This window comes from Cornus florida, unplaced genomic scaffold (genome assembly GCF_030987335.1).
Source record: "Cornus florida cultivar Cherokee Brave unplaced genomic scaffold, ASM3098733v1 CherokeeBrave_3.0.0_Hap2_Chr01, whole genome shotgun sequence".
NCBI classification, from domain to species: domain Eukaryota; kingdom Viridiplantae; phylum Streptophyta; class Magnoliopsida; order Cornales; family Cornaceae; genus Cornus; species Cornus florida.
The window spans coordinates 102,630,422-102,642,105 of record NW_026775571.1 but is presented as its reverse complement, the minus strand read 5'-3'; the positions used below and the strand labels follow the sequence as shown (position 1 = coordinate 102,642,105).

Sequence of the window (11,684 nt, the reverse complement as noted above, 5' to 3'; positions counted from 1 at the left end):
GAAGAAGAAATGGGGGAAGGTGGTGAAAGATTAGGTGGTCCTTTTAATATGGGTCCTAATGTTGACAGATGGGTAGTGATATAGTTTAAGTGTGCAAATAATCCATTTCTAATTATTTAACGTTACAAATGTGAAAGTGACTCTCACGGCCATTTTGATTAATCTACTCTTGTGATTTGGGCGCTTTTCTCTTTCAATTAATAGAGAGAGATATCCAACCTCTTTTACTTTGTAAATGCTCTTAGCACTTACTGGAGGGATAGTTCATCTATTCAATTTATTTTGAACATTGGTCCATTCCACTAATTTAGTATTTTTTACCAAGTCTGAATCCTGGTTTTCCTGTTCTCCTGAAGAGGAGGAAGAAGATGGTTTTAAAAAAAAACTTTTACATTCATAAAATACATAGAGGATAAATTATTTTTCTTTCTTTTATATTTCCCATTTCAATTCAAATTCATAAAAAAGAAAAGCAACAAAAAATTAAAAAAAAATAAAAAAGATTGAAAATGTTTAGTAAGAACTGAAATTTTAAGCTTTACTTGGTTCAGTTTTTTTAGAATAATTTTTTTTTTTAATTTTCTAAAAATTAAAAAACAAAAATAGTTTTTGAAAATTAATTTATGAAAATTCAGTTTAAAAAATGTTTGTCTTTTACAAAATTTGAAGATAAGTTTTAGAATTTTTAAAAATTGTTTTCTAAGTGACAAACCAAGCAAGCTCTTATGCACTCTCAATTCAAAATTTTAAATGTAACCTAAACATCAAACAATTTGTTCACTAATGTTAAATTTTTGTAAAATAAATAAATTAAATTATATGTAGAATACTAGTTGTTAGAGAATTTTGTCTCACATCGGTCCAAATTAGGAGGGCGTTGGACTTATAAGAGCCGATATATATCAGGTTATTTTTATTTTTATTTTTTGTATTTAATAGCAAGCGTCGAACTTGTTACAAGTAATATAAGAACATACCTAGTTCCGAATGGAGCAGAATGTTAAAGGGTTCTAATAGCATATTTGATAATTAAAATGGGGTGAAGGACTAATTATCATAAATTGAGAGTGCCCAAAAAAAAGGTGTCTTAAATTCAATCCAATATAAAAATAGCCCTTTGATTTAAGTAATCACATGGGCTTTCGCAGCAATGAAGGAGAAAGAGTATAAAATATTTATGTATTTAAATAATTTCTTTTATTATTATTTCATCAGCTTCTGCCTTCTGCACTTGAATTTAAGACCACTCAATTTTCTCAGCTAACCCTATCTTCAAATGTTAGTTTATTTTAAAAGAAAAAGTCAAATAAATCTTATTCCCATCCAAACAATGTTGTACCTTTAATTAATTGTTACTTACATGGGTTTTGTCCATATTCGTGATATTATTTAAGATTTCGGTACCATAAACATCCTAATTACTAATCCAACACGGAAATCAATGAGATCATTTTTAGACGAATTAAACCCAACATATATGATCGAAGCCATAAAAGCTTGTTATTGTAAACACACACATACATAGTAATTATAATGATTTAGCTGATGGGCGAACATTCACATACATAGAGTCGCAGACATATTTTAAATGTAAAGCATTGGCGCGATGCCTCTAATATAGAGACTATCTATTGTCTTCATTCAATAAGATTAAATAGAAGCTGTGTGTGCACGCGCGCGCGCATTGGTTATATCTATATAATATGAAATGAGGACAGAACCATGCGGTTCCAGTGGGGCCTAATTAAGCCACTTCCCCACCGGATTGAATTTTAAACACTCATTATTGAAGAAGCATTTAAACTGCCGTTGGACAGGCCACACAAAACAACAGTAATATATATCACATGGTCACCCAAGTAAAAGGAATCAATATTGGGATTTTTTTTTTTAATTTTTTCCAAGTGTATCAACTTTGGATTCATAAAAATGAAGGACAATGTAGGATCAATTTTAATTTTATTATATGAGCAGTGTTAAAAAACAATTATGCAGCTTTGCTCAATCTTGATCGTTTGATCATGTCCATCTCACAATATTATGGCTTGCTTGATCTTAAGGCTGAGTACACACAATCGCGGTAATTGTGATTGTCCTTAGCCACGGCACCCGTTTGCTCTATAATTTATACTACTATTTATATATACTGATATACAGGGAGGCTCTAAGCGGTCCGAGCAAATGGACCTTTGAACGGTGCTAAGTGAGACCATCCTTATTTATTGGATAATGCTACAGGACCCGACAATGTTTTGCCCTCGACTCCCACGAGGTAACCTTTTCACTCGTCTTTTCTTTTGCCATTCTTGTTCTTTCTTCTTTACTGTTGCTTCACATAATCCATAACAACAATGAAAAACCCATACCAAAGTTGAAGACGAGATGAAGAAATTAGTTCACAACAACCACCAAAAACAGCGCCACCGTGCTCCATCATGTCCGGGAAAGGCAAATCTATATCTGGGAAATATATGTCCATTTGAAGGAGAAATTAATTTTTTTCTCTTTTTTTGCAACTGAGCAATACTTAGGTTCTCTTTAGTGAGAATTTACACCATCTTCACTAGTGATGTGGTCTAATAATGAATCACCAACTTTGTGATTTGGTAAGTGGGTATTTACCCACCATATTAAATTTAGTAATTAAATAAATTTAGTAATTAAAGATGATATGTCTATTTATTATTGATCCACATTACTAGTAAAGATGGTGTAAATCTTTACAAATGAGGATCTAAGTAATCGTTGATTTTAAAAACCACTAATAATAAATATCTGGAAGAAAGACTTATTATAAATGTGTCTGGTCGACCTAAGTTGACCCAATCCGAAACAATATGATTGTAAACTTTTCATTAAAAATTGATAAATCTTAAAAAGTTAATTTGAATCCCTAAGAGAAAGGGATGGGAAGTGTTCACGGAAAGGTTTGTAGCATTAAAAAAAGTATATAAAAATATCTAATTCTCTACAATGGAGTACAACATATATATAGCCTTCTAGAATAAAGCAATGTGCTTTTAATATTTTTATTTGGTTTTAATTGAGGACCATATTTGTTTATTCATCAGTGAGTAAGAAATACATACTTACTTTTAATGTGGTGCAAAATTAGCAGAACACGTGTCTTTATAATATAAAATAATAAAAATTAAAAGATTTGAGAAGTTATTTGGATTAAACCCAATATGATCTAAATCTAACTATTTTTCTCACTCACGTTACTCTTTTCGTATAGGGAGTGAATGAGAAGGGGATCTTGTCGAAAAAAATATTTTAAGCTAAAATTCTTAAATAAAATAGGATGATGAATAGAATGAATAATTATAAATGTAATAAAACATATATATTTGTTTTATGCCAAAAGAAAAAAAAGATTAAAAATAAGCAATAAGAATCCATCCTACACTCAACAAATCACCTATCAAATCATGTGAACTAGATTTTATGTAATTTAATGTACTTTAGATAAAAATAATTGATAAGTATATATAAGGATTAGTGGATTACATATTAAATCATAAAAGATAAAAGTTAAAACTTCCACTATTAGTAGATTAGGGCTTCAGCCGAATAGTTTGAGAGAGAGAAAGAGAGGGAAAGTTAAATTAGGATTTGATTTGCATCCATTTGGGTTGACCCGATAAGTATTTAAAATTTAAAATTCTTATTATTTTCTATTTAGGAATACTTGTCACATTATTTTTGCGCTACATCAGGAGTAAGCATATACTTTCTACTCACCGGTGAATAGACAAGTATTATCCTTTAATTAATAAATTAATAAATGCTTTAATTTACTTATTGCTCTTTCTCTGACTTTTCTTCACCCACTTGTGGGATGCCCCCCCCTCTCTCTCTCTCTCAATAATCTACGCACACAAATTCCATTTTGTCAAGCTAGGGTTTTCTTTTTTTAACCTACAATTCCAGTGAAGGGAAACTTCCTTTTGCCAACATTTAATTTTCTATAAAATATGCATGATGTTACACGTTAACTATATAATTTGATAAGGTGTCTCCTATGTTAACACTCCAATATGAGATATATCTGTGATCAATCATAATTCCAAAATTGAACAGATGTTGTGATTAAAATCACTTAATCGAGATTTTAAAATTTAAATTAAATTTTTTTTTTTTTCAATTTTAATATCAAAATACTGATTTAATCCGGGCTCCCAACCAAAACAAGAATGTAATTCACATGTAATATCACGGAAAGATCAATGCTAATTTAACTTTTGTTGTGTGTATACATGCCTCTCAAATTGTGTCACAAGTGACGTTTATATGCGCGGTCTTGTTGTCATCAATTTGTTTTGTTTTGAATATTTAGAAACTCTTTTTAGATTCCCACTTGAAACTCCATATTATATAGTTGTAGAGTAACAGACGTACATGAATTGACATTGCTAATGTTGTACAACCCGTATCTCTGTCTGCAAAGTTTTGCTTGTAATCATAATTTGTGTTTGACTTTTCTAAAGATTCAACAATTTCTTTTAAGGATTAGTACTAGCAGTAATTAAAGAATTTGCAACTTCAATTTTTATTTTTTATTTGCTATTCTATGGATATTTATTTTAAAGTTAAAACAAGTGATCCATACTAATCAATTATATAAAAATGGAAAGAGTGGTGCAATTCTCATTCTCGAATCAAGATTCTGTCCATTATGAGAAGAGCGTCTTTGTAATTTTAAATGTATCTTACATTGAGAAATAAACAATCATTATATCAAAAAAAACAATACAAACGAAACATTATTACATAGAGAATTAAAATTATTACATATAAAACACAAATGAAATATTATTGCATAGAGAATGTTGCTTATGTCATGTTATCGATCTTCGTTTTCTTTAGTATAATGTTATAATTATTGTGTTTTTTTTATGTGACGAAGTTGTGTATTACACTAACCTACCTCAATGTAAAGTATCACGTGTGCATCAAAATGATGGCACTTGAAAGTCTTGAAAGTATAAGATATTTCATCCTAAACTCATATTCTCATTAATTAAATTTATTAATTTAAGAAGTAAATTGCTTGTTTTGTTTTGGTTTTTTTTGTTTTTTTTTTTACAACAATAATCCAAAAAAAATAAACAACACAAAAAGAACAATAGCAACACACACAACACCAAAGCCTCACGACACCCCCAAGGTCCTTGAAAATGGATGAAAGGAGCCAAGTTGGCCACACATCTCAAACCAGATCAGAGCTCCTGGACTTCAAGGCACGATGAGCTAAAGAGTGAATTGCTTGTCAGTCCAACTAATTAAGACGTCGGTTTTTTTTTTTTATTAAATAAATAAAAAATTAAAAAATCCAAGTTAAGAATTTTCGCATAACATATTGCAAGCAAATGTGCAGGCCAACACGCCATTGTTAATAGGACAAACATAAATGGTCCCCTATACCTTGTAATTTATCCTCCAAGTCACAAATTTCTTCGGTTTCAATTAATGAAAAATTAAGTTTATTCTAAAATATAATTGTAATAATAATGAAAATCCAATTATTTCTTAATCAAGTAGGCCCCATATCAAGTTAAACTAATGACGGACGGTCAAGATGACTACGACGTCTAACGTGGACTTATGTTTGTCTTTTTTACTATTCCTCAGCTCGGGGGATCAAATTTTCAGGAACCCATTTCTCATTTGATTAAATTCTAACCATTATTGTACCTCTGTCAATCTACAGATACCTTTTTGACTTTGTTTTAAGTCTTTTAGAGTTTTTTCGACATTTACAATGGCTTCAAATATGGAAAGTTTTTATATTTTGATATATATATATAACGATTTCTTGTTGGCTTATGAACAAGAAATTTTCTCAGACTGATTGATATGAATTAAGTTTAGAAAACGAAGTAATTATTAAAAAAATATTAATCATATTTAATAGTTACATATTTAGTGTGAAGAATGGTGAATAAGAGATCTTTATATATATATATATATATATATAATGAGCAAGAGTACATACGTATAACATAATTAAGGTTGGCCTGTAAAATGTAATGTGACAGTAATAGTTGATTGGACTGGAGCAGATACAATAATGGGAATCTGAGTTTCCAAGGAAATATCCAAAGAGGATTGATTTAGGATGGCGACACTTACCAAAATGTTCATAATTTCACCAAATGCTTTGAAATTTGGGGGCCATGCCTAAACATTCTAGAATTGATGCTTGACAAGTGGTTCGTTTTGGCTTCCCTTTTTGTACATATTTACTGTATATATTATGGCTTGTAATATCGATTAAGATTGCTATATTGGTATCGGTCACGATAATTATCGTCGTGTTAATAAAATTAGTATAAATTGACTAATACAAATCACATATTAAACATGAAAAATAATAACATATCGATGTATAATTAAAATATTTCAAATAAACACATAGTACAAAAAGAAATAAAAAGAATAAATAACTAGTTGAAGGAAATCTATTAAATAAGAATTTAATTAATAATTTTTCAAAATTTACAATTCGGGAATCCTGTAACTCAATGACCCCTTAACAAAGCGTCCACTATCTAGAAGTTTATTATTAAATACTAACATCAAATAAATATTTAGGTACATTTATACATTTAATTAGTAACTCATTCATACTTTCTATGTATGTATTTTATTCATACAAATATTTAGGTAATATATTTAATCCTTGGCAATTCATCCATGCCTACACTTTAACCATGAACCACCTTTAAACTTACAATACACTAAATCATACATAGCCATCCCATGCATATTATATGCATATCATAAATTTCATAATCAACCTATTAAGATATACCAAATAAGAATGATAATAGTAATCATCTTAAATGATATATATCTACATACACATATATTATATAATATATATATGTATATTATCTTTCATAATAATTCTTAATTATTTAAAACATATATATCAGATGATACGACGAACCATGTATTCCTTCTGTCCCTAAATAGAAGTCTATGTTTAGAAATTAGAGTTTTTAAGGGGATATGCAATTAATGCATTGTCTCCTTTTAAAATTACCAATTTGTCATTTTTAATTTAAATATATATAGTTACAAAGTTTGAATTTTTTTAAAAAGATAAAGGACAATGATAGAAATATAATGAAAAAATGCTTTAACTTTTCAAAGATGACAACTAATTTGGGACATATAAAAAGAGATAAATGGATTACTATAATATGGGATGGAGAAAGTAATATATATATATATATATATATATATATATATATATATATATATATATGGCAAGTGCAGCTCACCTGTCCATGAACACAAATTGATAGAAGCCAAAATTCATTATAGGAGGGCGGCATTGAGTTTTTCTTATCTACCGCCTCAAAAGTCCCTTCTGAATGAGAGTCGAACGGCTTGGGATAACAACTATGTGGTAGTACCGGGTGCAAATCACCTGCTGTGTAATTCCTATGCTGTTTCCTACAGTGAGCAGTAAGTGGCCTTGGTTTGGCTACATTTTCCTCCACTTAATGGACACTAACACTGTGTTTGGCAATTGCACCACTATTTATAAATAATATTTCACCACCATTTTTAAGTAACGTCACAGAAGTCTAAAAGTAATATCACATAGTCTAAAAAGTAACATCACTACCATTTATAAGTATCTTTCACCCTCAAAACGTGGTGATGTTACTTTTTAGACTATGTGATATTACTTTTAGACTTTTGTGATGTTACTTATAAATGGTGGTGATGTTACTTTTTAGACTATTTTTACATTTCACTACCATTTTTAAGCAACGTCATAAAAATTTAAAAATAATATCACATATTCTAAAAAGTAACATCACCACCATTTATAAGTATCTTTTACCCTCAAAACGTGGTGATGTTACTTTTTAAACTGTGTGATATTACTTTTAGACTTATGTGATGTTATAAATGGTGGTGATGTTACTTTTTAGACTATTTTTACATTTCACCACCATTTATAAGTAATATCACAGAGTCTAAAAAGTAACATCACAATTTGTAAAAGGAAACATCACCACTTTTAATATCAAATAATAACATAAATGATATGTTGAATTGAGTTATGTTTATACGTGAGATTACTTTTAAAACTATGTGATATTATTTATAAATGGTGATAAAATGTTACTTATAAATAGTGGTGTAATTGGCTAAACACGACCTTAGTGTCCGTTAGCTAATGTGGCCAAATATGGAACATTTAAAAGTTACAGCAGGAAATTGCATGGGAGCCTCACTGCAGGCGATTCGCGCCCTTACGGATAATGGAAAATCGACTAATAAACAGGGTATTCGTTTTCCTTGATAATAAAATAATAATAATTTATCATTGATTAGGGCATTATCTTATCGGTACCCGATACCCAATACCTGTTTCATTGAATGGGTGATGTTGGTGCTGCAATTGGGTCCCACATCACCCTCGACTTGCTTCGGCTCTCCATTCGGAAGGGATTTTCAGTCCCTTATATCATTGCTCAATGATAAAGTGCGAGTGTTATCACTTATCAATTGGCTTGCAGCCTGAGCCTGCCAGCTCAAAGCATGGCTCGACCCGTACTCCTAATAATGACGGGCTTGGACTTAAGAGACCCAAATGTGAACCCATGAACCTAGCCCACGGCCCCTTTTTTTTTTTTTTTTTTGCTATTTTTTATATAAAATTTTCAAATTATAATGCTTTTGATTAGGTTTGAAAACCTCTCTCAATTGAGAAGATGGAGTACTACCACTCAATTCAAGGCATTACTAATTGAATAATTTACATATAACTAATATGTAGTATAATCTATTCATATAAATTCTATACATAAATATATATTTTACAATAAATATAAATTGCATAATATAATTGAATGTTATACAAGTCAAGGCATTAGTTGTCCAAAGTAGTTCAATCATTGAGTATATGCAGTTTCTGTGTTGACAATCGAGTGTAAGAAACCTTGAGTTTTCTGTTGGACAACCATAATGTGGGATCACAAAAGGTTTTCTCGCTACATGCGTTAGAAATCGTGAAATCTTTTTTGGAGATGCTCATTAAAAATATATATATATATATATATATATATATCATTGTAGACTCATTTCTTTTTGTTACAGGCATAAATTTTATATATTGAAAAAGTACTTCATAAATCGATTAGGGTCCCTCCAAATTTCATTTAATTTCATAAATGGAGTCCTTCATATGTGAACTTTAACTCTAGTCATGCAAATGATCAACCACTTTATAATGTAAATTTTGGTGGAATCTAATGCAATAAATTAAGTTTTTTCAATCAAATATGGTCTATGGATACGAGTTCTTATATACCAGTGCAGAAACTCTAATTAACCAATGAGCAATAAAGCTGGTATTCTTTATTAGGTTGTTGATACAATCAGGATCAACTGAAAACAGAGTCTAATTCGAAATCAAGTAAATAATGCAATTTCTATTCATGATTGTAGATTCTAAATTTAATCTACTTCTAGATGAAAAACATTCGGAATGTTTCCAACAAAGAATCCAAAAGAATATTTTTACTCACCAATTAGATGTGATTTTGTTTACACTTTATATATATATATATATATATGATATTCGTGTACATGTGTATTGAGAAAACCGTGAGTACTGAAGAGAGAGTAGCTGACAATATCTACACGGGCGAGTCATGAGTCATGAGTCATGACAGAACCAATTTTCTTTTTTTCCCATTGCAAGAACTAGCTAGCTCTTACTAAACAAAGTAGGACCACATTAAGCCAGGCAATTCTTTGAAACTACAAACTATAGAAGTAACTGGTTTAATCTGTTAAATTTTCTAGGCCGGTATATATATGAGAATTGAGACATGTTAGACATTAAATTTGTCTGACTATTGGGGAGGAAAATATATTAAATTTAAAATGCAACTCCCAAACTCCATTTTTGGTTCACTTTCAACCTTTTAACATTCAAAATGAAAGTGACATCACTGACATACATACTTTCAGGACTCTCTCCGAAACATACTACTGATACTAGAGATTACTTTGAGTTGGTCACTACAGGAAGCCCTATGCTCTTGTGTGTCCCAACTCCATCTCCCTTTTCAATGGCTTTGACAAGAGCTTGAGTAACATCTCTGGCATCAATACCTTGGTGTTGAGGTCCAACAATGGCTTCCATGCCAAAGAAATAGTTGCATGAAACTCTAGCTTGAAGCACATTAAGTCCCATTTCATCGAAAGCCTCTAAGATCGAAACGAGCACATCTTCCCCTTTTTTGCTGGTCACCTTTACAAGAAATCCTTCCCCTAGCTTCTCTACTTTCACCTCCTGTTCATTCCATCAACAATAGCATATATGAGACTATTACAACCACATGATACATGTGCAATCATAAATATACATATACAGTATACACAATCTTTTGATAATTTATATAAATAGTTACATCACTTTGGCAGCTTATGTGTCTAGACTGACCAGTTGGTAATAAATAAATACATATACACATTATATATATATATATATATATCTCCTTGGAGAGGGGAGAGAGAGATCAGAGAGTGAGCCTGGATAGGCAGCTCGGCTAGTTAGACTTTTAGGAGTATTCCCTTAAGTTGCTAGTTTGAGGTTCAATGAAAGTGAGACATGGGTTTAAATAATGCCCGTGGTTTGCGATTACGTGCATCTGGAGCTTGCAAACCATCGGAGAGTTTTCGTGAACAAACAAAGAGAAAGACAGCGTGTATATACCTGCATATGCTTCATTAGGCGTAAGTATTCTCTTTTGATTGCCTCCACTTTGAGTTTCAATTTGTAGATATAGAGAAAAGCGTCTAGGATGATAGAGCTCCTTTTCACCTTCACAAACAACAATATCAATCATCATAAATATATATAAATATATAGACATTTGTAATAAGCTCAAATGAAATGGCAAATTATATATATTTTGTAGTACAGATTTGGAGTTGGTAAGTCTCTTCAGAATATGAAGCTTTCGACGCAATGCCACTCTGTTTTGCAGCCTTGATGCCATTTCTCTCCAAACACACTCTGTTTTCAAAATTGATTAATGTAGGTTGGTTTTTATAGTAGGGAAAAGGAGTGGCTGGTATGAGTTTTGGATCTTGGAATGTCATGAGTCTGACATACCATTGTCTTATTTGGAAAAAATATAATTACAAGGAATATCATATTCTTACTAGCTAGCTAGCTAGCCCTATAATGCTAAAATCAAAAATCACTATTATAATACAAGTTTATCACTAATCATTATTGATAAAAAAAATAAAATTAAAATTTCAATTCTTTAAGTGTAACCTTGCCGGCCTATGATTAATGTGTGACTAGAGGAGTAATTAAATATGCAGCAAGTTATTATGTGGAATAAGATTTGTCAGACAAGACTTGCACATGAATCCAATTGTACTATTTATTAGGTTCTCGTGACCTTTTTATATATATATTTATATGTAGAAAGTGGAAACTCTTAGCATTAGAGGGATCCCATGATCTGAATGCGGAATGCTTTAGAATTTGATGAAATTATAATATGTTTATAATTGGCAATCCATTGACTTCTCGTGGACCGAATACTTTTTTTGACCCGGTCACAACCCTAAACATGAATTTTTGGGCTTATTTTTGTGCAGGTTTTGATTCCGTCCTTGGACTCTATTAT

At 30.7% G+C, this 11,684-nt stretch overlaps 1 protein-coding gene across 1 annotated transcript; it reads right to left on the bottom strand.

The window, feature by feature from the left end:
* Positions 1-10,039: 10,039 nt before the first annotated feature.
* Positions 10,040-11,039, bottom strand: LOC132279323 (uncharacterized). The gene is made up of 3 exons (XM_059781274.1): positions 10,962-11,039; positions 10,754-10,861; positions 10,040-10,330 (listed from the first exon to the last, which is right to left on the bottom strand). Exons 1-3 carry the CDS (start codon positions 11,037-11,039, stop codon positions 10,040-10,042), a joined length of 477 nt encoding a protein of 158 aa, XP_059637257.1.
* Between the last annotated feature and the right edge of the window lie 645 nt (positions 11,040-11,684).